Below are 26,156 nucleotides of genomic sequence, written 5' to 3'. Positions count from 1 at the left end.
TTTAATACAAGGTTGATTGAGTTTGGAACACCTAGATAGTTTATGTAGCTAATCGAGTAGGTGGTCCAAAGAAACATAATTTAGCAGAAGGAATACAGATTTGGAAAAACAATTTAGGTGAAAAGTATTTCTTCAAGATCTAACCACAAAAAAGTAATTACATTTCAACTTAAGAACTATTAATATTATTATAACTGTACGACTTGTAGCGGAGTATTTTTGACGGACATCGAGGTGTTTGGCAATGAAGTCAAACACTGTCTTGAGTGTTTGATATATCTTCTCTATCGAAAATAAAACTAAGGGAAAAAATGGAGAAAACAATGGTAAAAGTTTTTGCTACTTAAGATCAGGTGTCCATACACCATCACGGTCACGATTTCCTATGTTTAAACTTGATGAATTTTTAATGACTCTGAGAATACTAATTCAAGCTTACCTTACTACAATTTCAAAATATAAGGCGCTCGGAAGTACACGGAACTGATTCCTCCGCCATTTAGTTCCTGTTTTCACACACGTAACGTCAATGACGCGAGTATTGTTGATGCTCCATCGAGAACACGTCACTCCATTGTATGATTGCCCAACAATTGACCATTTTCATTACTTCTCTTGCAGAGCTTTCATCTGACTACGATTTGTCGTTTCAAGTCAGAGCGGCCAAGTCGTATTCCAAGATTAAGAAGCCAATTTCGGACCTTAACGCACTAACCATCGCTTTTTGGATGCGTACCAACGACCGCAACCCCGGAACAGTGATCTCCTACGCAACTCAAGTGGGTGATATTGTGCAGGACAACGCATTAGCTTTACAAGACTATTCCAGCTTCAATCTATTTGTAAATAATAGAACTGTCTTCACAGGACTGAAAGTAAATGATGGTCAGTGGCATCACGTGGCAGTTACGTGGGAGAGCGCTGGAGGAACATGGTATTCCTACAAAGATGGTGTTGAAATGAAAAGCTCATCTCAGGCTTTTCAACAAGGTGAAGTTATTTCTGGCGATGGCGTTATGATCCTTGGCCAAGAGCAAGACGAACTGGGTGGTGGATTTAACACTCAAGAAAACTTTATCGGCGATATTAGTCAGCTGAACATCTTTGACTACATGCTGTCTGCTAACGACATTTATAACTTGGTATACAGTTGCGATCATGTAAAGGGAAACGTAGCAGCCTGGAGCGACTTTAGAGAGAGGCTCTTTGGAATATACCACTTAACTGACAAATCGTACGCGTGTAACTGTGAGTGCCTTTTATTTACCTGGTACAGTTCGTATTTAATGAATGTGATCACAGTATTTAGCTAACTACGTAAAGAACGCCTTTTTGGCAAACGTGAGACATGGGATATTGGTTATCTAAATTTGCTTAGTTTCACCGCTTGATAAGATACAGGTTTACAATTGGATAATGAGCTGGAGATTTCTATCGCGCAAAGAAGTCGAGAGCGAATAAGCTAATCGTTTTAGCATAAATCTATTAGTCGTTCAAAACTTAATCTAAAAAAAAAAACAAAAAATCGACCGTCATTTTGATAACAACAGCACGGTGCCACGCTACTCATTATCTACAACAGAATAGATAGTGAGTAGTGTAGCCAATCAACGAACGGCATTTGTGATAACACGCTAGTAGATTTATAATGATACAGAATAGAAGTGACCCAATAAGGAGGATCCTTATTCGCTTATGGAATGATATTCTTGTCATTAGGTATCGACAACAATTCACTGGTGTTGATCCAGTTATATGCCTGGTTAGAAAGGGACCCTGTGCCTTTACTCAAATACGTAGCCAATAGCCAATAGCAAGCTTCAAGAGAACGATAATGCAAAGCCGTCGTTTGCTTTCAATCTCTTTCAGTTGCCGCCGAGCAGAGGAAATACTCCCTGACTTACAAGTCTTACATATCTGGAAACGATGACAAAACGGTGGATAACTCATCCCCAGAAGCTTGTGCGTCATCTTGCTCGTCGGAAGCTTCTTTCATCTGCAGGTCTTTTGACTTTGATAACTCAACTAACACATGTTACTTGAGCAGCAAATCAACGATTGACAGTGATCTGACAAGTTCATCAAGCTATAATTACTACGAGCTGAGTAAGTAAAACATGCCTAGCTAATTAATATATTATGTTCCCGACAGGCAGGTAGTTTCAGGTGTGAACGTATGCCGTTATTGGTCTAACGTTTGGTGGTTAAAACATGGCACTGTAACTGATGCCTTCTTTAATTTTGGTTATTTACTCTTACTTATTGTGTATCGCTTTATACATGAGCAGACTCAGATATAGAGGACAACACCACTCACATTTTGACGCTACTAAATTGATTGGCTGATTGACTGATTTATGCTAAATGGTCGTTTTCGACTAAACTGGCTTAAGCATTTGGTGTTAGACAAGTAGGGCTGGTTTGATAAAAAGCAGTAATAGGCAGTCGTCCAAAGACAAGTGCCTCGTCGACCTGAATAGATGAAATGAATATTTCACTATTATTCACGATGAATGAAATGAATATTTGAAAAATAGCGTAGTAAAATGGTGAACCGAGAAGCGATAGGTCAAGAATAATTTTAAATTTCTTGTTTTCTCTCCACCTTCCTTATGATTATTACCTTGTAGACTGTCTTAAAAGCCTTGGAGTCTCGACAAGCAAGCGCATTCCTGACGCTGATATGACAGCATCAAGTCAATACAGTTCCCAGCACGCGCCACTAGGAGGTCGCCTAAATTTTCAAGCTCAGATAACTTCTCAGGGGGTCACCACTCAGATCGGAGGTTGGTCTGCATTGTCTAACGACCAGAACCAGTATCTCCAAATCAAGTTTGGCCAGATTTTCCAGATTGCTGGTACAGCCACTCAAGGCAGAGCAGACGACGCTCAATGGGTGAAGAGCTACAAACTGGAATACAGTACTGACGGATCAACTTGGACTTACTATCCAGACGTAAGATGTACTTTCAAAATCCTTTTAATGATGATTTACAAAGGAAAAAGATATCTGAAATTGCATGTGATTTAAAAGGAAACTGTTGTGCTACGTCAGCGTCCAAGTCAATTACCTAATTAATTATCACTGACTTGATCAAGCGGTCCTAAGGTGAGCGTCGTAAAACCAAAACCAAAGTAATCACTCTGGCCAATCACAAAGAACACGTACAATCCAGTGAACTAACCAAAACTCAAAGTAAACGCGAAGCGCCGGAAAACCTGTGTGAGTGACTGTGTGAGTGACAATTGGTTTTGGTTTTAGTTCTGACTGAATGAAAAATCGCGCGAGTCTTTTAATCCAATCGTGTAGCGTGGTACTAGTGCAAAACTAATAAATTTTCGACACTGAAATGGAAAGTGCTCCAACGTCAACTTAGACATAAATTAGTATTGCTGCAGACGTTGAAAAGTGGACGTCTTGAGCGCCAGTGTTTGGTCGAAGTAAAAATGAGGATATGTTAGTTACTGAAAACGTCACAAAATTACTTTTATCAGCATTAAATGTACTACGTCGTTTACACAACGCAACATTATCATTTTAATATTATACAGACTCTCACTGGTAACACTGACCAGGACACGGTAGTACGAAATGAAGTCAGAGTGTTTGAAGCCATGTATCTAAGGTTTAGACCACAGGAATGGAATGGACACATTTCAATGAGAGTAGAAGTATATGGTTGCCCACAGAGTAAGTAACTTTGTAAACTGTTCGACACAAACAAAGCCAAATTTATTTGTCTAAAAGCCCGAACATTGAAGTCCTATTAGAAGTTTTCTGGTTACAGGATTACTTACTTACTGCCCTTATGCCTGCTAGCATGTAAGGCAGCAACAAAGGCCAGAAGTCAAAGGTATATTAAGGCAAAAAATTAACGGAATACAGGATATTTCAGGGGAAAAAAAATGAGATATGAGAGATTAAGATCAGATAAAACGGTACATCGAGTAGAAAAATCGTTCATTTTTGCAACCGGTATAAACAGTAGTACAGTACTCAGACACGCCCCTCCCCTCCTAAAAAAGAGCTTCAACATTGTTTTAAAAGAAATCTTTTATTTTAAGTGTCTACTTCCTCCATAGCCATCGTCACAACTGCCGATAACACGAACGAATGTAGCACTGCACCTTGTCAGGAAGGAACTTGTGTTGACCGATATAACGACTATCTGTGTGTATGTGCAAGCGGCTATTCAGGAAGGACTTGTGACACAGGTAAGAATAGATAGGATATGCATAGGTTACTCACTGTACCCAACCACGCATAAGGACAAATATACGAAAATTAAACAGACGATTTAATTAAAGGCATCTTTGGAAAGAACGTCCAACCCATTTAAAAGAGCTTAGCGTATTTGCTTTTTCAAAACCAATAACACAATAGTTTACTGTCAGACCAATACGTGCACACGATTTAGTCATTTTTGCTTTTTTGTTTTTGTTCTTCCTTAAACTACACTCAGTGTAAAAGTCTTCATTCATCTCTCCTATCTTACAACTAGACATAAGAAGGCTGGAGGCTAACTCGAAAACCTAACGGTTCATTTAGCCTCCAGGCACCAGTCACATTCAAAAGAGATTACAACAGATATTTTATCTGAAATATACTACACATATTAAATACACTAAAAATGAAATAATATTTGTATTTGTATTGCTAAAATAAAGATGCTTTTGTGGTTGTTTTTGTATATGTACAATGTCACTTATCTGTCTCACGGGTTGTGTTAACAAATACAAAACGAGAGCCACTGAGATAAACGCCTATTTTACTTGTTGTTCCAAAACTAGCGTTAAACCTGTTAATACGTTCTGTTATTGATTTACCTTGAATTTAGCAAACAACTGTAAAGAGATCGGTGCACCAATTTATGGTACAAAGTCTTCGTCCAATTACAACGAGGGAAGTACAATCACGTTCGCCTGCAATGCTGGATATACTCTCATAAAATCCTCATCTAGGACATGCCAGGGAGGAGCGTGGACTGGAAACCACCCTACATGTTCAGGTATCATAAACATATAGTTCAATAGCATAGCAGTCTGCCTTAGAAAAAGCAAGCGACTTTGTATGTTGAGCTTCTCAGAATGTTGACCGATTTTATTTTTGTGTTTATTTTATTGAAATTAAAAACTACGTACCATTAGATAGATTCGGTTAACGTATTGACATCCTTGTTGCTACCCAGATCAGATCATGCCGGATAATTAATTTGGGAGGTTACAATTGTTCTGTTTGTAAATACTCCCAAGCAATGACCTGGGTGTGGCAATTTGCACAATTGTAACTCCCCCCAGTGAATCATCACGTGGTCTAAATTGGGTGGCAACAAGGATGTAAACACGTTAACCGAATCTGTCTATTAATCAACCGCTTTACAGGAACATTTGTATGACATGAATTTTGACAATTTAATTTTCGTTTAGATACGGATGAGTGCGCCAATAACCCTTGTAATCAATGGTGCAAAAATACACATGGAGGATACGTCTGTCATTGCGACCAAGGCTATGAACTTCAAGATTCCAACACATGCGTGGGTAGGTTAACTAAAGGACGAACACATTTTCCGCTCATGAGCTTGGAAACGCACCCAGGCAAATCACCCATCTATCAATTCGATTTATTGGCGCAAAATGAATTTCTTCAAGCAGATGTTATCATTTTGTAGCGGGAGTGGTTGGGGCGGAGGGGCGGGGGCGTTATCAGTTTACGTTTCACCCCATTTCTCAGCTAAAATAATAATCGCTTTAATCAGGCCTGATTTGAACCCTGGCCATATTGGTGAGAGGCGAGGTGGCGGGTGTTCTGATTGCGTCGCTTGATGTCTTTCAGATATTGACGAATGTTCAATTTCTAACGGTGGCTGTTCTCACTCGTGTCACAACTCTGCTGGTTCATTCTCTTGTTCCTGTCCGAGTGGTCTCGAGCTCGGTTCTGGGAAACGGAGTTGCCAAGGTAAAGTTGTTATCGATATCAAATGAGAATTTAGAGCATTGATAGGAAAATCTAAGGTCAGTGGGACAACGTCATGTTTGTGATGTGTAATCCCTTCGTCCGTTGTTAACACGTCTACTGTAAAATTGGAACTTCCTCAGGCGCCATCAAGCTCCCAGTTGTTCGTTGAAGATGCCTTAAGACAGATAGTCAGTCTTGACGAATTAATCCTTTTGTGTCCGCCATTATACCAACGCGCATAATCATTCATATGCATAAGATGTCCGTCTTTAAACGCAGAGACCCATTATCGGTCTCTAGGTATAGTCTGAGACGCACAAAAGCAAGTAGATGATAAGAGAGAAAAAACAATGTATAGACGTAGCACGAGGGACAAGTGAAAACTGGTGCCGTGAAGAGCCCTATCTACAGTTCCATCCCTGACATATCTGGTAATGCCTTTAAGGCCATCTTGATCAATCCTTTCTTGGAATTCTAGATATCGATGAGTGTGCAACTTCAAATGGTGGATGTGAACACACATGTGTCAACACGTACGAGTCGTTCTACTGCGTTTGTAGACAGGGATACACTCTAAGCGGAGATAACGCAAATTGCGAAGGTGAATGTTATATATTTTTTTATCTATAATAAGGAGCTACGTCTCGGTTTGTGCATCTTTAATAATAATAATAATAATAATAATAATAATAAGTCACTTATACGGCTCTTTTTCTATATATAGCGCTTTATATAACGTTTTTTCTTTAAAGGTTTAGCCTAAATTTTTCAAGTTCTTCGTTTCTAATCGGTGTTAATCTTCTCCATCCTTAACCATTCGTGTTCCTTTATAGTTTATTTTTGTCTCTGGTGTTTTTCTATCTTAGTAAACTACTATTTTGGGGTTTTCTAAAATTTTGAGTTAATTTTGTACGTGGCCAAAAAATGCTCAAAATACCGTGACTTTATCTAGTATTGCCCAGATTTAACGTCGAGTTAGCTAATGGGGCTGAGCGCTAGGTTTGGACTTTGTCAGGGTATCAAAGTATAATGGACTTGTCAAAGTTGTTACAAAGACTCATTTACAGCCTTCAGGTGTGTTTCATAGGCCGGGTGAACTGATCCTTTTGAGCAACCCAACTATAAATGACACTGAGGCAGCGATAAACTGTTGCAACGGTGGTGCTACAAATAACCATACCCGAACACCAAGATATTGCTTTGATCTTAATTCTACATGTATGTCTATTAAAATTCTGTTACTTAGCATTGACATGTCCCAGCTTGAGCAGCCCAGCCAATGGTAACGTGGCACTGAGCTCTGGCCTCGCTGTGGGAAGCACAGCAACATACACGTGCGACGATGGCTACAGAGCTTCATATGCAGCCACAAGGTACTGCCAGCCAGACGCACAGTGGTCAGGACAAGACCCTGCCTGCATACGTAAGTGTCTCTCGCCATTCATGAGAAAATATGAAAAACAAAAGAAGAGAAGGCTAGAAAACGTCAACAGATCAACACTGTAAAGACATGATTGATCATCGCAGTTACTCACCCAACTTATAAGCATTTGTGAAATTAAAGCCTGAAAGAAACTTCAGGCTCGAACGGGGTTCAAACCCATGACTTCTGCGATACCGGTGCAACGCTCTGCTAACTGAGCTATCAAGCCAGCTGGGAGCTGGTCACGTTGCGAGTTCATATTGAATATACCCGTAGATGGTGAAGAATATAAGCGAATACATGACGTATCATATATTTTAATTGCGGTGAAAGATATGAAGACATGATTGATCATCGCAGTAATGCACACAACTTAAAGCAGTTGTGAAACACTGTATGAGTCACATTATAGATAGAGTCATCCAATTTCATGTTATCCTTTGTATTTGAGCAAAATAATTACGCACGCTACCAGAAATACATCCTTACGACACCAAATCCAAGTTCTTTGGGAATAAACATAGAGGAAATTTTCTCCAACTATTATACTGGATGCTATTTCTGGAATGATATTCCTTTATCTATACGCAAAAAGCCAACGGTCAGTACTAATTAGTGCAACAGCAATGACTATTGTAACATCCTTTTCGTATCGTGATAGTCTGTTTAAACCCCCGAACTAAAAGTAAAATGAAAACCTAGCCTGAACATTTCATATAGGAAAACTGGCATGTTACACGCAACTGTTGGGCCAGGGGTATACTTTTGAACTACCTGTTTAACTGAAACAGCTTCAAGTTTAGAGACAATTACCGACTAGAGTCTTGATTGTCGTGCAAATCACTCCACCTGTCCTAAAAATTGTTACATTTACCCAGACATCAATGCCGACCAAACAACTAACACACCAAAATTTTCCTCAAGAAATTCTAGGGAACGTCGCGAGGTTTGACCAGCACAGCTGGAATATTGTTTAATATACAAATGTTTGAAATCGTCGTGTGCATTTCATGTCCGCAACTCTGGGCTAATTAAATAGAGTCAATGGAATAAAATAGATCCAGAACACAAGAAATTAAGTGCTTCCTGAAACGTTTAGGTGTTTACTGTGCGGAAATTGGTGAAGTGGAAAACGCCGAGCCAGTTGTCTTAACTGGAGTAGAAGGCGACAAGAATGTTCTTGGAACCCAGGCATCCTTCACGTGTAAAGCGAACTACGCCATGGTAGGCGATGCAATAAGAACGTGTCAACAAGATGGAACATGGACTGGCACACAACCGAGATGTATTGGTAAGTTATGATAGACAAAGTGGAGCACATAACTAAATACTCATATACCAAGTTATTCTGGGGAGAATTGTCCAGTGCTAGTCTCGCATGGGCATCGATTCCGACTCGGGTAAAACAACGCCCTCTGTTCTCATTGGAACAAGAAAAAGAATAGCAAGAAGTTCAGGGGTTACCAGTACCCTTGTCAACATTAGTGGTACAGAATGTATTCTTAATATCATCCCCATAAGACGTCGGCGATAAGTACTAACTAGAAGCACGTTCATGGTACGTTCATGTAGGTTTTGCTGCCTGTTAAATGTATTGAAGAAAACGATTATCCTCGTGCTTGTCTCGGCAACACCACTTCATTTTTTTTTTTTTTTTTTTCACGTGGCAAAACATGTCAATTACATGGCAATACATCAATATCAGAAAGAAATATTAAAATCAGTACCCCGCGAAACTCTTCACAAGGCTTGATCTCGCCTAAAACCAAGCCCTGGTGCCTTCGACCTTGATTTCCTGCCGAGGACTAAGTTTCAAAACATCAGCTTGGTTTCTTTTTCCTTAATTGCAGCTGCCTTCTGCAGCCCAGTTCCAGTCCCTACAAATGGAGCGGTTCAAGGTTATCGGTATGAACTGGGCGCCACACTACGTATCTCCTGTGACACTGGTTATAACATGGTTCCAGAAAGTTCTTCATTTAGAACATGCGTCTCTGATGGCCAAGGACGAGGAGAATGGTCAGAAGTGGACCCTGTCTGCGAATGTACGTTTGTTGTAGAGACGCTTTATATAAACAATAGCCTCAGTCCATTTGACGAGAAAATATGCGGATATTCCTCCGCGGATATCATTTGCTCCAAGAAGCGAACAGTTTCCTTGAGCTATGCTCCCGGAACTCTGTTCGCTTCTGGGAACAGATATTGTCCGCGGACAAGTATCCGAGCATATTTTCGCGTCAAGAATGGAGGCTGTTGTGTTTATTATCCTACCACTATTTTTCGTGGCTCGCGCGGTTTTGAACTTTGGGAATACCACTCGGATATTCCCCAGTATTCAGCCACGTGACGCGCTTAGACCATTCGCGCACGAGCGAAAATATTTGATCGCTTATATACTTGATAGCCACTTGATGCACCTGTAGAAAAAAAAAACTTGTAATGTCCAAGAAAGCATAAAGATAACATTGAACTAGTAAGATAATTTAGTTCTAGCAGGAAAAACCGTTGTAAACTTATACGTGGAATAAGTTGAAGTAATGCCAGACACCCATTTCATTGAAATTTTAGTGGTAGACTGTGGTGACCCTGGCGACCCTTATGGTGGATACCGTCACATAGCAACCGACACTAAGTACGAGTCCACTGTGACGTATACCTGTCAGCCAGACCATCACCTGGAGGGAGAGGACAGTCAAGTTTGTCAAGGAGATGGACTGTGGAGTGGTTCGAAGCCTGTCTGTTTAGGTATGTGCACAGATGGAACAAGTTACTTTCTTCATTTAAAGATCTATGAAAGTAGTAACTAAAGTGGTCGATGTTTTTCGGCTGACATTGCTCTTATACGAACCCCTCAGGCCTTTTCTAAGAATACCACAACACCTTTCAATCTGCCGTGTTAGCCTTCCATGGACGAAAGCTTGCGCGGGAGTGTGACCAACCTCGTCCTCAGGGTCTTCCCGCCCCGTGGAACAAGAGAGACGGGCGGGAAGAAAACAGACCCTGGGAACGACGTTGGATTGTGACGTGTCACTGAATTAAAGCAACAATAAAGCTTGCTTCTGACTTTAGAGGCCAATGGAAACTAGGTCACAAATAACAACTGAGTGAAAAAGAAAACCCATTGCTTTAAGCACTAGAGCAAATAAAAAGAAATTATAAACTCAAACCTGCATATTGGGGAGTATCACTGTATTTTTGTTAAGAAAGGCCAATCACATTTTCTCTCGATATGACTGCTTGATTGTGCAGGTAATCTTTCTAGGTGTGACGTCACAATTTGATGCTAGTTTAAACAAGCTGTATACTCTCATTCAATGATAACAAGAACAGTAACATAATATGGCGATATCATAATATAATGTTTAGTCACTCTCTTTCTTTAACGATGTTACGTACAGAGCGCTCTTGTGGGAATCCTGGAACACCTGATAATGGAGAGAAGAACTCGTCGTCCTACCAATATGGCAACGCCATCTCATTTACGTGTAACGTTGGTTACACCGTGCAAGGATCCCCGGTTCGCACGTGCCAAACTAACGGCGAGTGGACTGGTACACAACCTACATGCCCCAGTAAGTTAGACTCTTTTTATGTTATTTTAATTGTCCGACAGGGACGACAGTTCACCGAATCTTTTCCTTTGCGACAGGTTTTCCGTCGTTGAAGAGATCGTAAAAATCCGACAATACGTCCTGAGCTAACATTAGTTGAATTTGGAGGTTCTTTTAGTTGGTTTTTCCTCGGGAAAGCGTGATAGCGAAAGCGGAAGGGGGCGTGAAGTCGGCAAGAATCAGGTTTAAAATCGTTTTCCTATGAGAAAATCACCTAACAATGTGGAAGACGTCGAAGGAAAAGGCACCAGCTGCCATATTTACTTTGTTTGTACTATAACTCTGAAAACCTCCAAAACTGACTAGTGAGTAATTAAAAACTAGCAAATAAAACTGAAATGTTGTAGAAATTAGAATGTGTCATAATAATCTTGCCATCATAGATCATCAGAATGAGTGGAAAGCGCTATTCGCTTGTGTGGTACATACTAAAAATATTAATTCGGTAGCTTTTTTTTTACTTTGGTCCTATTCTCCCAGAGGAGAGCTAGGACTACGATGATGACGATTTTCTAAACTACATGTATAAAATAATGTCTCTAGTTGTTAGCTGTGGCGACCCAGGTATACCGGCTAATGGCGTCAGGTATGGAGATACCTTCACGTATCAAAGCAGAGTAGTGGTGGAATGTGATCCTCAGTATAGACTTGTGGGTGACCTCACCAGGACCTGCCAAGCAGATGGTACATGGTCAGGGACACAGCCCACTTGTGAGCGTGAGTAGTAATACAATATTTGTTGGATATTACGGGCCGTGTCCTCGTTTTCTTGACCATCGAGACCATCCTTTGCCCATCAACTTCAAAAGTTGCGGATTTTAGCAGTAATGAAATTAGAAAGGAACACTCTCAAAAGTGTGCGTGGCTATACTGTCTTAGTATATTTTCTCTTTCAGTAAATTCCATAAATTATCGTGTTCATCATCATCATCATCATCATCATCATCAATATCATGTGCAAGAGATCATGATAGTCTCTTGCTTGTTTTATTTGCCCCTCCATATACAAGACATACAATAACAAATTAAACCAAGAATAAGGCGAGGATCACCTCCGCAAAAACCACCAGACAGTTGTTAATACGCGCGGCATGACCAATTCAGCACTCCACCAATCCAGCATTCCACGCTGTGGTCTTTAATCCTTATCTTCTTTTCTCTGTACCTTAATAACCATATCCAAATATATCTCTGTCACTGAACGCCAATGGGTATCCCGGCTAAAAGAAAAACTAAGAAATGAGGAAAAATGTTTCTGCTTTCAGAAACGAGCTGTGGAGCATTCTTGAATGGTCCGAGTGGTACAGTGACATCAACAAACTATCCCAGCAATTACGGTAACGACGAGTACTGCACGTGGCAGATACAAGTTCCGGTGAACAAGAAAGTCAGACTCGACTTTACCGAGTTTAAGACGGAGACTGGCAAAGATTACTTGCTGATCTACGACACGAGTCACTACGAAAGTGCAACCATCGTGTTTGACGGGACAACTTATCTGCCGCCATCATTCACCTCATCCGGGAATGTATTGCGAGTGAGATTCATCAGTGATGGAAACACCACGAGGAAAGGATTCAGTTTCAACTACAAGCAAGTCGGTAAGGAGACCAACGTGTAAAATAAGCTCATCAAAACGTTTATTGCCGATGCAATCTTTTTTGGGTGTACGTGTGCAGACATACTGTATTCCGTAATTATATATGTATAATATAAAGAAATTGAACTTAGGATGAAAGTAAAGAATAAAAACATTTATTCTCGGACAGCACCTAATATCACACCAAGTCGTCATCCGTATCCCCTGCGCCAAACAAGGGAGCGTATTGCCATTCAAATCTAGTCAGTCTAGGGCCATAAGAAGAACTAAATAAGAGATAACACACAAACTGTGGTGATAAACATGAGAATAAAACGCATTGTTGGGAAACTAAATAAATGATAACGTTAGCAGCAAAGAGCTTCATCTTTAATAGTTTGCATCTTTTAATATGCATTTTTTTCAGCTTCTGTCATTGTTATTGTCAATTAGTTACTTATCTTAAATTTAAAATTTAGTTGTTACTCCTATTCTCAACAGTCACTTTTGAAGGTGTATGTCGAAACATACGAAACGTCAAGCAAAAAGATAAAGTTTTTCTTTTTGTTTTTCAACAATGCGTTTTATTGTCATGTTTATCACCGCAGTTTGTGTGTTATTTCTTGTTAAGCTACGATGGCCAAAAGAAAAGAGTATTTAAGAACTAAATAGAACTGAAATCGACCGAACCGTCACGGTAAGCTAAAAACATTGACACTTCACAATAACTCATAGACAATCATGTGTTTGTAACTTTCTAGATACATCTTGTGGAGGCGTATACGAAGATGGAAGTGGCATAATCTCGTCACCAGGCTACCCGAATGGTTATGCTGATAACCTCGACTGCGTGTGGCTGGTGCATCGCACCGTGGACATCCCCGACTTTATCTTCACTGACTTCTCAACGGAAACTACCTATGACTTGGTGAAGATCCACGCCGGGAGGTACGCTGTAACATTGTTTTCTTGTCCATTTAGTACTCTGCACCAATTAGTGTTTGTTAATTTGGATAGCCACTAAAACCTCGCAATCTAAAACGATAGCGCAATGGCCCTGTTTACACTTAGAAAAGTTAACCTTAATGCTAGGTTTACCTTAGCAACAGGGTCAATGATAGTCGGGTTTACAAGGAAATCACGGCACAGGTAGAATTACCTTACCACCCTAGTACTAGGGTAACCCTAGCTGTCTTGTAAACACGTTAATGAAAAAAGGCAACCCGCTAACACTACTGAGGGTACTCTATCTACCTGTAAACACGGCCCAAAACCATCACCACCACAACCACTACCAGCAATGTGTCCCTAGCAAAAACGCCACCCCACACAGCAGTTCTATAGTATACTTTTGTGGACTAAGTGGTGATTACAGTAAACAATACGAAATATCGTTGCGTAAAAGGCAATTTAGAAAATCTCGGTTAACAAACTTGTCAAACCAGTTATACTAATCAGGTGTTCCACCCCAAATCGCAATACAAACGGTTTTTAGCCGTTCGAACGGATACCCATTAGTGTACGTTTTCGCGTGGGAGGTCAATTCATGGTAACAAAACTAACTATGCTACCCCTTGGGTAGTGGTTTAACCATTGGATAGCGTTATCCACCCTGTAAAAAACAAACTGGATATTAAAGTGCTGTTTCTACCCCTTGGATGACCTAGTAATCAACTAGTACTTATCTACTTTTGGAGGAAGAAATGACGATAGAAGCTAAGAAAGTTATTCCTTACGTAGGTACCCTGACTTCCCTGGAACACGTTCGAATTCGAACCCTGCCCCACGATTAGGATTGCAGTGCACTATCCGTAAGTCATTGTGCCATCCCCTTTAATGCTGTTTTTATTATGATGATTTTAACAGATTTGGTGAAGTTGTGTTAACCAGCGGCTGGAGTGGACACTCTATTCCCACCGGCTCCTTCTATTCAACGGGAAAACTCTACCTGTGGATACAATTTACAACCAACGGAGGTAGCTCAGATAGCCAATTCCATAAAGGATGGAGTGGCTCCTACCAGAAATATTGGCCTTATGTTAGCTACTAGAAGAAGAAGAAGTTAAGAGGAGAACCGGCCAATCGCCTGAAAGTATATTGGTTGCAACAAAGCTATGGTTTCCCAATATTGTCGTAGATTAGGAGGGTTTTACTAACTTTGGTATGAAGTATTAGCACAGCAATGCAGCAATAAAGCTAATGAGAAAATTAATTTTAGTGTTTCAGTGTCGTCTTATTCTCTTTAAACAGCAACCCTTAGCGTTTTGCCAAGTTGTATTCGATTTAAATATTTCCCTCTCTAACGCCTCGCCGTTATTACATTATTTGATATGGATGTGTTACAGTTGATTACCAAGATTTTCGCTTCTACACGATCCCTTCGTTCTGTTTTCTTCCAGCAGTGTTTGCAGGGCAAGATTCCATAAAAGTTTGTTTTTTTCGTGTCATATTTCTGGAATGTTTATAGCTGTAAATGATGTACGTGGGAAATGTTTGGGAAGCTGATTCCTGCCTCTAAAATGTTAATTGATCAATTTGCAAGGCTTGATGTACACTATTTTGTTCTTTCCCGTCCTTGGATTGCGAACAGTGTAGGGAAAATACGGCCAGCCATGACAGGCAGCACCTGAAGAGATAAAAACAATGGGTTAAGATGAAACAGAAAATAGAGCAGGGTTCTAATTGATAACGACACCTGAGCAGTTAGCCGACTCTACTAAGGAGATCGCGAGTACTGTCATTATAGCAACAGAAAGTCAAAATGCATGCAGAGCGTTTTTTAGCCGTTTTGCAGTTTAAGCGTTGAGGGGTGGGAGGTGGGTAGGGAGTGGCTAGAGTTTTGTTGCAGTTCCCAAAAACTGCAATAATCGAAATTGGGTAGAACTACCTTGTTACGAATGCATGCACAGAAGTGTCTCAAAAAGAAAGAATGGTGTGTTCTTCCTCAAATGAAATTTTTTTCGAAATTGCGTTAAGATGTACGCTCCATCTATATCAGAAAATTACTTTATAGAGCTTCCATCGGTGGTAAGAGTCGGATAACTATTATTTAAAAGTACCCAGCTTTTGCCTAGACCCCATCAACATGTACATGAACTTTATCTTGGACTTGTTAAGTGTGGGTTTATTCTCAATTGGCTATTAGATCCTCATTCAGGCCTTCTTCTAAGTACACAAAATCTTTGCTGGCAACGGGAAGACATGAAATGAGTTGTTAAAAAGCGAGCAGGTTTTGATTAGTTCTTATAGATTTTTCCAAGACACAAGGAAAGATACTGAAATTAAAAGTCTCTCAAACTTCTCAAATCTGAGATTATAAGGTAAATTATGACAATGTCCATGCACAACTGTCAATGTCCATCCACAACTGTTGTTTTTGATGAAACTAGATCATTAATTTTAGGTTTCTACAAGAGAAGATCAATCCTCTCCTGGTTTCTATTAATGGAAATATGTATTTAGTTTGTTTTGTTAATTTTCGAATTCAAGTTCATGATAGTTCCCCTATAACACTTTTTTTCAATACCGTGTCTGCCATCCTTTGTCACAGTTATCAGTCCCCCCCTGAAGGTTGGATAATACTGCGCTATTCTCTTAAGAGCCATTCTGGCAGCCCGTGTTGGGCTGTAACCTTGACGGAGAAGCTCAACTGCATGAAAACTATGAGACAAAAGTACAATATCAGGTTGTCACGTTTATGCAAGTTGTTTAAACACTGCCTACAAAGCTTGTTCATGGGCCGGTGAGTTGCATCCCTCTCAAAGCCCATCTTTTCATGCCAGGGTGGTGTTTTAACAGACAGGGCGAATAGGCCAATGTCTATATATATTAAAATGCTAAGTTAGTTCCAAGGCTGAGGAGAATCACTTTAGAAAAAACAATATTCATTCTGCATCAGACTCAACCTCTGTAATTCCCTTGGTCTAGAATTGTTAGACTGAACGTTAGCACAGAGCCCTCTTTGCAAGGCTTTTTAATTCAACGTATCGCTTCATAGCCACGCAAAACGAAGTTTAACGTTGATTGGCCTGTGGGTACAGTAGCAGTCTTATTGATAAGGGAAAAGGTGTCAAAGTAACACTTGCAATAGGCCACGTTCGATATATCAATATTCTTACATGGCGTTCAGGACAAGCCTCTATATTTGGAGATGCTTTCGTTATGTACAAGCCTCCTTTGGGAGACACAGGAAACTCAACAAATTTGCAATTTTGTCCTGAAAACCTCGGAGCCATGTTACAATTTTGGTATATCGAAAGTAGCCGATAGGCCATATTGGTATTCTCGGTGTTGAGCTGGAACAGCTTGCAATGGAGGCTCGTGTAATTTGCATTTGAAAAGACTCTGCAAAAAGACTATGATCTCTTGACTCCCCGCAGTGGCCTCAGTGTAAAGCTAGTTCCAGTCCACTGTCAAGAATACGAATATGGCCAATTGCCCTCCGCTACAAAATCCTCTTAAATTACACTTCAGGCTATAAAGAAAGGTCGATTATTTGACACGTTAGTGACGAAACATCAAGGCAAATAGCGAACGCTATGATGAGGAGGGGTAACATGTGTTCATTCAGTACCTCGGCGAGTTTTCAACCACAGAAACCTGTCAATAACGTGCGTTCAAGGCATACCTGGGCAAAAACTTTAACATAACATCCCCGTCACCAGTCCCTGAGGCTCCACCAACGTCCTTATCCACGTAGGCTCCTGCTCCAGGGATGGGAGAGTCCCCGACTCGACTACCAATGGGAAAAAAGATGCAATCATATGTCAAAAGCCTACTGAAATGTTTTGATTGAAAAAGTGCAATAAATGTTACTATTCCATTTAATTTCAGTCTATCTATTTTCAGTCTCTGCATATTTTATTTTATTATTTGCACATGCGTACAACAAAGGCTATACAAATGGATCGATTACTTCCCTCAACTGAATCCCTTTACGGTCCTTCAGCTCTCCCTTCCCCGCTCCGCCCAATCCCCTTCCTCTCCTTGTCGGGAATAAAGCTAAATCAATAATTATGAATAATGTTAAATTTTGAGTACAAATTATGCCAAAACGGATGAAAAGCAAAACGAAACGCTACTGGCTAGAAGTCATCTATTGTGGAACTCACCCAGCGATTTTGTGGTTCAATCCATTAGTCGAGGTTCCGGCTGCTATGTTCCCATTTTGATCAATTGCTATCATACCTGAAAAGCAAATCAGTGCTTAGATCATGACACATTCTGAAATGATTTGGAAATCCCGGACTTAAAGGCAAGTCGAAAACAGACAAAATCAGTTAATTATATGATGTCACAGTACGAAAAGCCAGTTGCCATTAATTTTAGTCACCAAAGTCATTAGAAATGTTGTCATTGCACAGTGCTTCAGTATAAATGGTGGTACCAGGAGTAAGTATTTGCGCGCGAATTACTCAGCGCGAATTATTCAGATGTGTTCTGAATTGAGTTGAGTTGTGCGTCGCACGATCGTGGCGCCTAAAGTTTTGGCGAACTGTTTGTGGGGTGCCATGTTTGGTGGAGGGCGGAAGTTGATGACTGCAAGTGTACGCAGATGTTTCGGTTTCTCGGTGAGAGAAACAGGCCAGGAGTAAGTCCATTGTTCTATCTTGATGAGCTCGTTCATCACCCATTACCTATGGTGTCATGATTATCGACATCTACATCATCCAACAAAGTTTGCTTAGTAGTGTCTTGGACATTTCTGGAGGATGAAACACAGGTGAGCTGTTAAATTGTAAAATTTACGTTTACCCGTTTCAATTATATTGTCGACTTTTGTTGAAGCTTATTAGTTGCTAACGTTTTTGATCGCAAAAAGGAAGGGAAATCTTGTGGAACAAAACCATAACAAGTTGTAACTAAAGCTTGCATTCATCAAAGTTTCACGTGGCGTGTTACAGTGTAGTGCACATATACCATAGAAAAGGGATTGATCAATTAATTGATGAAAGGGTTGGTTGGTTGATTAGCTTGGATTTAAAAATCTGGAAGCTGGCTAACCTTCTGCCTTTGATGGGTTTGTACGGTCCACACGAGGAACGAGGGTCTGGTCGAACATTCTGCAAATACATCATAATACATTCGGCAACGAAAAAGAAATTTCCACCAAACTTTAAATAATTTGATGTCAGGAAGTTGAAATCCCAGACCAAATTATCTACAGCTGGACTATCATTGATAACATCGATTAGGATACGGTCAGTGTTTAGCTGGAACCGGGGGGTGAGTACTCCCCTTTATGGGTTATATAGGTAAGTGCGGCCACAAAGGGTACGGTTTTCAACGGTTTTGCTCATAAATAGGGTATCGATTTTGGCCATTTTGATCGTAAGTAGGGTATTGTTTATTCACTCAAGTCTTGAAGTGGGCTAGTTTTTTTGGAAGAAGCTACTTTTTCGGGTCATAAATAGGATAGGGAAATCGCAGATTTTGGCATAAATAGGGTAAGGGTTTTGGGAAGCGGGCCGCACACCCCCCACCCAATTGTTCCGGGAGTAGCCCCCCGGAGGGGGGGGGCTGGGATAACATTGTCCGATAACTATATAGTGAGGACATGAAATCTGAAATCGGTTCCTCAAAGCATAGTTAGTAGAGGAGACTCTACTAACTATGCTCAAAGAAAGTCGCTTTGTTTAATGGTCATAGTGTTTAGCACTATTATGATAATTAGGATTCTATAAATCGACAAAAAAAAGCATTTGAAAATAATAGAACTGAAAAATCTTGGTTATAAAAACAAAGATTACCAATGTACTTAAACAAACCTCGTTCCAAAAGTTTGGTTGGCACTTGTTTTTCTTCCATTCTTTCCACATCTTCCTTTGATTGACAAAAATGTGGACAAATATTCAGTCAAATGCAATATGACTTACAGAACATAAAGCATATTCATTGAATTACCGTTCCCTTCACTGATTTTATTATTTAGTGACTACTTACACCGACTCGTTAGTATGAAGATCTTGTTCTCTGAATCCCATCTGGAGGGCAAATTGTGTTGCTTGAAGGAAAGACAGACACAAAGAATAATTGGGATAACTCTCTCTTTCTCAAATATCACGAGTAATGTTAATCTCAAAATAGATTGTTTTACAACTTGGGTAGACCCTACTAACCATCTTCACCAACAAGAAGGGTAGCTTTGGTGTTCTCCATAACAGCTCGAGCGACAGAAATTGCCGTCTTGACGCGCTTCAAACAGCCCACTGCACCAGCGGCGTGTGTTGCACTGCAGAAATTATGACACTAGTATGATGAAGACAATCAGCAATCATTTACATTAATTTTCAAACTCATTAACAATTCTAGCCTGCGTAGCAAGCATTTCCGTACAAAGAGCTTTTCCACATTTTAACCGCGCGTAAATGGGAGGGCGAGCAAAAATTCGACAAAGCGGGGGTGAAAACTACAACAACGTATTGACAATATGATTTTTTACAATGACTGCCAGTGGAGACTAGTCTGTTTGAAAACTATAGCTTTTTTTAGAGGAGTGATTTATTCGCTAGCAGGAATTGTTAATCTCTAAACGAATACAACACAGTATAATCACATTGGATAAATAACAAGAAAAAGTAATATGCTTCGAAGAGTATGTATTCAGATTTGGCCGTTTCAAAAGTACGGGAAGCGTTTGCCTTACCCATCAATTATTAAAGCATCTAACGTTGTCTCTCCAGCTTCATTAGGACTGAAAAAAACAAAGCTTTTGAATGGATCAGTTTTTAGGAAGAAGATGTATGGTAGAAAAAGATTCAAAGACGATGTGAACGAGAATATATTGGTTACACTGCATGTCTTTGGGTGTGCTGTACGTAAAGAACATTTAATTTTAGCTCTTAACTATTTTTTCTTGTCGCAAGGCAACGTACTCATAGGGAAAGGTTATATAATTATAGAAGGCATTGCAACTGGACTTGACGCAGTTACCGTATACAATACCTTCCACCATAGCCCACAGTCACTCTATGAGTGCCGCACTGGTTTAGCTCACATGCTGTAACTCCTTCCTCTATGGCATCTAGAGATGGTCCTCCCTTTGCGAGTACTTCCCATGCTAATGTTCAACACAGTGACAGGTAGGAAAGATATAAATTATAATTTCTCAGCAAGAAAGCAGATAATACTCATAACATGAGCCACAATATAATCAGATGTCGGTATTTGAATCATACAGTTTGTACACGGAAGGCCGGGCTGAATACATCACAAGCGTTTCTTTAGCTTCCCAGTGGTAGGTAGATACAAGCGAAAGATCAGGGTTTAAGTTACATAGACTAGGCGATACTGTTAGATTTTGGGTGCACATCAAACCCTGTGTATAAATTCAGTTACAAAGTAATAAAAATTATACTAATATATAAGTCGATAAAATCGACTACCACGATTGAATACTGAAAAAACAGGTTTACATGATTGGCGTGTGGGAGCCCAAAGAAGAAAAGTGGGTTTTGATATTTTTCTTGAAAATGAAGCCATATTGATATCTTACATTAACATAAAATAACATACAAAATGAATGGAAATAAAATGGTAACTAGGCATATAAATAAATAAATGTAAAACGCCTCTGAAAGGTTTGTTAAAAGTCCTTTGCACTGGCCGGATGAGACATGTTACACTTATTTCAATTTGCAAACCACTTCTTAAACACTCTTAAATGTAGATAACTTAAAGCAGGCATAATAATTTTCTAATATCACCAGTTTCATGAATAATTTCGCCCCCAGGCGAGTCGAATAAACGGCGGTCGCTTCATCACCTTTGTCTGTGGCCACTTCATGGTTTCCAGCCCATGTGTTGATCACACCAGGAAAGAAATCAGAATAGTTACCAGAGCTTTTGGTGTACAGTGGAAACGACGAAATCAAAAGAAGAATGAAATGTTTCAAATTGTGAAAGTGAAACATTTTTGCTAGAGATAACCGACTGAGCCTATCATAAACTTTAAACGGGTGTGAACTGCCATGAATTTCAATAACGTTTTGCATTGTTTTGACCCTTCGTAATGCAACAACAGTTGTCATAAAATGTAATGCCTGTATTAAATTTTGACTGACAGAGTTGACACAGTATCGGCAGGGCCCGGCAATCTTCATGTACCGGGCGTTTACAGTGGTGAGGTGAAACCGGGCTCGCCTTTATGAATGCTCATAAAGATCGGAAGCTAATATTATATCGAGCTTCAGTTTGGAAATGAACATGTGCTTTTTACAAAAAAGTGATGTAATCAACTGGTACCATCCTGTATCATCAAAACTTGCTTAATGTTCTATATAAAATTACAGAGTGTACATTCTATACGGGAGGTTTTAGAACATCCATGATCATGTGACCTGAATAATACCTTTTCATTGGATCTATTCCTTTCGTGTACTATCAAACAAATTGACAATATCACTTTAATATTCGCATATTGCAGTAATGACGCACCTATCAGAAATATTGTCATCACACAATGTCACAACTTGTCAGAAGTCCGAGCTGTCGACGGATGTTTTTAAATAAATGTAATGTTAGAGGCGTCATTATTTCCTCTGTTGTCACTTGATTCAGCCGAATCAAACAAACTAATGTGTAAATTTAAATCAGTCGTTTTATCACCTTTGTCTGTGGCTCCTTTATAGTTTCCAGCCCACGTGTTGACCACAATAGGAAAGCTATTAGAATCGTTAGCTGAGCTTTTGACGCACAGGAATGGTAATATCACTCCACAAAGAGGAAGAAGAAAAAGTTGTAGATTGTACAAATGGACCATTTTAGAAATGACTGCTTTCAAAATAAACTAAAGCAGGTGACCTGCTGGTGCTAGTTCAAGTGATGTGCATTTGTTTGGAATACCGATGGGGCATTGGCCATACATGTTGCTAGTTTAGGTTCAAGAAGATGTTTCAGGTAATGCACCCTGCGGTGAGAACGAGATGCTCGCGCCTCCGTCTTTGCGACAAAGAAAATACGAAGTGTGGCCCGAAAATTCTACCAGTTACGCTATTTCATATTTCCATGTATTTATTTATTTATTTATTTATTTATTGTACGCATTTTTTAATTCAGGGCCTATGTATGTTTCTATCTTTCCCCTCGCATTTCTATCTAATCTTACTTCTAAAGTTGTGTTGAGGCTTTTGTCACAAGGCTTACATGAAGCAGTCATCGACTCACTTCGAGAAGCTTGGCTGCTAAGCCCATACACAAGACGCCATATTGGATTTTTGTGTACACTTTCTTCAAGACTAGTCGTCTTTCTCCTTAGCTGTTAGACATGATAAGGACAATACTATGGTTTGGAGGTGCCGGATTGTTTGCATCGTGTTACTCTAATCTGGTGCGAGGTTATCCAGCGTTTAGAAGTAAGTAATGGTATTATTTTTATTGCACTTTGAACAACACTTGAACAGTGTGAGCCAAGTTGTATTAAGCTTGCTTACCCTGTACATTGTGCATGTTCGATACTTGTAAGCTGAAATATAGCTCAGATTGTGGTGTAAACTGCAGAGTAAAGAGTACATTTACCAGAGCCAAACGTTCCAAACTAGCCACGAAATACATACATGCAAACGCAATGACATACTAGTTTTGTCTATGTTCTTACACATCCACTGCGGAATATTTATGTATTTAAGTTAAGGTGCTCTTAGTGATACTACGTTAAGTTTCATTTGAAATGTGTCACCATACATATAGGGCCTCATCCTTCAAACCTTAAAGTGGATCATGTGGGATGGTAGACAATGGTTCAGGATTCATTAAATGTACAATGTTTGTACATGAAACTAACCTAAAGATTTTGCAGAACCCTTGATGCATGTATTCTACACCAGTGCTTTTCTGTGGCTTGGTTATAAGGCACATCAGTATGAAGAAAGAGCCGAGGAAAATTATGAAGAGATGGTTAAAAAGCACAAAAATGTACCATGGTGGCCAAGGGCTCAACTTTTAGCAGAGAGAGCTGAAAGGTTAAAAGCTGAGAAGGAAGGTATATGTTGTCAATGTTGGATTTAAACCAATATTAAGCCTGATTAAAACCTGGGTTTGTAGGTTTTTTTGGTCTGTGGGTGTGGGGAGGGTGTGAAAGTAGGTTTAAGGCAGAATGGTTTTCCCCCTTCATAACTTCAAGAGTAAATCCAAGATGATGGTGTCATGTGATGTGAGACTTTGATCATAATAAATTTGAACATCTGCCATTTTTTTGATCTTGTGGTTCTCATGATTGCAAAAAAGCACCAAACCTCAAAATCAATAAAGAGGGTGCCAAAACAAAGATGACAGTTAAGACAAAATCCAATAGGAAATCAAGCAATTTCAGTTTTAAGTGGACCAAAACCTTGTACCAGATTAGTTTTAGGTATTTTACAGTCCATTTTACATTTTCGTAAAGCTAAAGATACACATGTAAGTACAAGCAGTTGCCTGAAATTAACAGAGAAAACAATTTTCCATGGGAACTTGAGAAAATAAATTTGTAAGTTCAGAGAAATTGTGCTTGCAAACACAGGTAAAATCTCATCATCAGTTTCATTTCACCTGTACTTTCACTTGTTTCATAAGAAGTTCAAAATGTGTTTTCGACACTTGGTGTTGTTAGAAATGACATTTTTTGAGAAGATATTTAAAATAGTCAAACAGAAGTTTGCATTATGATGTAAGTAATCTCGGTACAGAGTTTTTGTCCACTTGTTTAATACTTGAATTTCTATTGGATTCCATCTTAAATCTTTTCTTCAAAAAAAGGCAAGAACTCTTATTTTGGAGAAAGATTTGATTTTCTTTTAAAATTCTTGGGTGGTTGAAAGGGAAACATTACGTTCTGTGAACAATGATGTCTTGTCAGAAAATATTCTGGACAAATTTCAGGTTATGTCACAAAGGTGATACGTGTTTGGAATCAAAGTCACAAAATTTGGTAATAACCATTGAAAGGTAGGAATGAGAGAGGCGTGGAATTGAGCAGCTATTTCAGCAACAAACTATCCCCTCCGCACAGTGCTGACAGACTATGGGACACACATTTCTCGTATAACATCACAGCATTTTTACTATCTACTGGTGTGTAACTGTGATTTTTCATTTCTCTACTTTGTTAGCTGCTCTAGCAGAAATGGAAGAAGCAACTGCATGTGAGTATCAAAAGTGGTTTGGTACATGTTCATATTATACTTCCCTGTATTGTCTTGGTTGCAGGGGGGGGGGGGAGGGGGTGTTGGGATGAGGTGGTGCAAGCACATTAGACATTTTTCTCTTTTGCCTCTCAAGTTTCTCAAAGTACAAGATAAGAAAAGTATTATAAATGGAATGTATGTTGTTTAAATTTGTTACTTTGTTGTGAAATTTAAGGGGCAAAGCATTGAGAATTTGTAAAGAAAAGTCTAAGGTTTAGATTATTTCTTTAGTTGCAAATAATTTAAAATTAGAGACACTGCCTTTTCCCAGTTGCAGTGAGGGTGACAGCTTGCAGGCCATTCCTGTCTTTTTTATGCTGTACCTGACTGGCAGGGCATCTTCATGGGCTAAATCAAGGGGTATACTATGATGGAATGTACCCACAATTAATAAAGTATCCTGCCCTTACAAAATTTGTTATATATTTTTTCTTTCACAGAAGAATGAAGCCACATTTCTGGGGACCTTTTAGTTAGAACTTGACATTTCTGATGGAGACTTCTACACCAAAACCATTACGTTAATCTGTTGTAGTTATCTGTTACACCTTACAGCCTTTCAGAATTAAATGATCTAACTAACTTTTGCAATGTAAATATAAGAGGTTGGACTTGAAGTTAATAAAAATTCTAATTTCTTTTACTGATGTGGTATGGATTGCATTAAATAATGCTTACTGGTTTTACTTGTTAACCTGTGAACTCAAATCCTCTAGTCGCTCTTTCAACACCTAGGTTGAAACACTGCTAATTCTTATATGTAGACGCTCTATATATAGAGATGTGGGCGGTGAGATGTTTCTGTGAACAAATGTTGAGCCCAAAAGGTCGGGGGCCCATTTCTCGAAAGCCCTGAATCTTTTTGGGCCCGAAAAGCCACTTTTAGTTAATCGGTATAAGACAGAGTGGTGTATACGCCTGAAACGTCTTGCATGAGGACAACCTCTGTTCGTATTAAGAATACATGAATAAAACAGCTCTGTAGTCAAAAGTTTTAAGATTTAGCAACTGCTTTTCGGGTGCGAAAACTTTTCGGGATCTTTTAGCAGGAGTCTACTGGGCAGAGAGGGTTGTCAGTTCTCAGATGCCCAGGGAGAGATGTGCATGAATTGAACACAAGTTGAATGACTTGGCAAGAAGAAATATTGTTATTGGTTTTTGGTTTGTTTTGTTTGTTTGTTTGTTTGTTTGTTTGTTTGTTTGTTTTGTTTGTTGATTTTTGACCCATTTCAGCTTTTGTTTGATGTGGTTGTCTCCAATGTTAAGAGGCATTATAATAATGGTGTCTGGCTCACAACAAAACTTAAAGCCATGTACCTGGAAGTAACAAGTAATAATTATTGTCCATCATGGCTCCCAAGCCAAAATATGTTAAATTTCCAAGTAACGTTCTGAAACATGCAACTTGGCGATTTCATCTACATAA

At 39.5% G+C, this 26,156-nt stretch overlaps 2 protein-coding genes and 1 pseudogene across 3 annotated transcripts in view; 2 read left to right on the top strand and 1 right to left on the bottom strand.

Annotated features, from left to right (window-relative positions):
• LOC145497531 (sushi, von Willebrand factor type A, EGF and pentraxin domain-containing protein 1-like) overlaps positions 1–14,706 on the top strand; it is a 40,459-nt pseudogene extending 25,753 nt beyond the window's left edge. Inside the window, exons 17-34 of the transcript XR_014050696.1 lie at positions 622–1,248; positions 1,870–2,106; positions 2,631–2,956; positions 3,553–3,691; positions 4,084–4,215; positions 4,839–5,009; positions 5,428–5,541; positions 5,837–5,959; positions 6,438–6,560; positions 7,206–7,382; positions 8,482–8,673; positions 9,233–9,424; positions 9,948–10,124; positions 10,778–10,951; positions 11,534–11,707; positions 12,256–12,591; positions 13,331–13,517; positions 14,436–14,706. The product of XR_014050696.1 is annotated as a sushi, von Willebrand factor type A, EGF and pentraxin domain-containing protein 1-like (transcript). The remainder of the gene's footprint in view (positions 1–621; positions 1,249–1,869; positions 2,107–2,630; positions 2,957–3,552; positions 3,692–4,083; positions 4,216–4,838; positions 5,010–5,427; positions 5,542–5,836; positions 5,960–6,437; positions 6,561–7,205; positions 7,383–8,481; positions 8,674–9,232; positions 9,425–9,947; positions 10,125–10,777; positions 10,952–11,533; positions 11,708–12,255; positions 12,592–13,330; positions 13,518–14,435) is intronic.
• Positions 14,643–19,858, bottom strand: LOC145496740 (N(4)-(Beta-N-acetylglucosaminyl)-L-asparaginase-like). The gene is made up of 9 exons (XM_081476475.1): positions 19,688–19,858; positions 19,512–19,572; positions 19,337–19,391; positions 18,573–18,631; positions 18,206–18,273; positions 17,681–17,756; positions 17,197–17,304; positions 16,096–16,229; positions 14,643–15,195 (listed from the first exon to the last, which is right to left on the bottom strand). Exons 1-9 carry the CDS (start codon positions 19,725–19,727, stop codon positions 15,092–15,094), a joined length of 705 nt encoding a protein of 234 aa, XP_081332601.1. The 5' UTR covers positions 19,728–19,858; the 3' UTR covers positions 14,643–15,091.
• A 2,893-nt stretch (positions 19,859–22,751) lies between these two features.
• On the top strand, positions 22,752–25,373 carry LOC145496991 (uncharacterized). Its single transcript, XM_081476758.1, has 4 exons — positions 22,752–22,921; positions 23,365–23,547; positions 24,656–24,688; positions 25,171–25,373. Coding segments are annotated over exons 1-4 (306 nt in total). The 5' UTR covers positions 22,752–22,833; the 3' UTR covers positions 25,173–25,373.
• The last annotated feature ends 783 nt before the right edge of the window (positions 25,374–26,156 follow it).

The sequence above is a fragment of the Orbicella franksi genome, chromosome 9 (assembly GCF_964199315.1).
Source record: "Orbicella franksi chromosome 9, jaOrbFran1.1, whole genome shotgun sequence".
NCBI lineage: Eukaryota > Metazoa > Cnidaria > Anthozoa > Scleractinia > Merulinidae > Orbicella > Orbicella franksi.
Note: the sequence above shows the minus strand (reverse complement) of the source record. Positions and strands in the feature narration are given on the sequence as shown.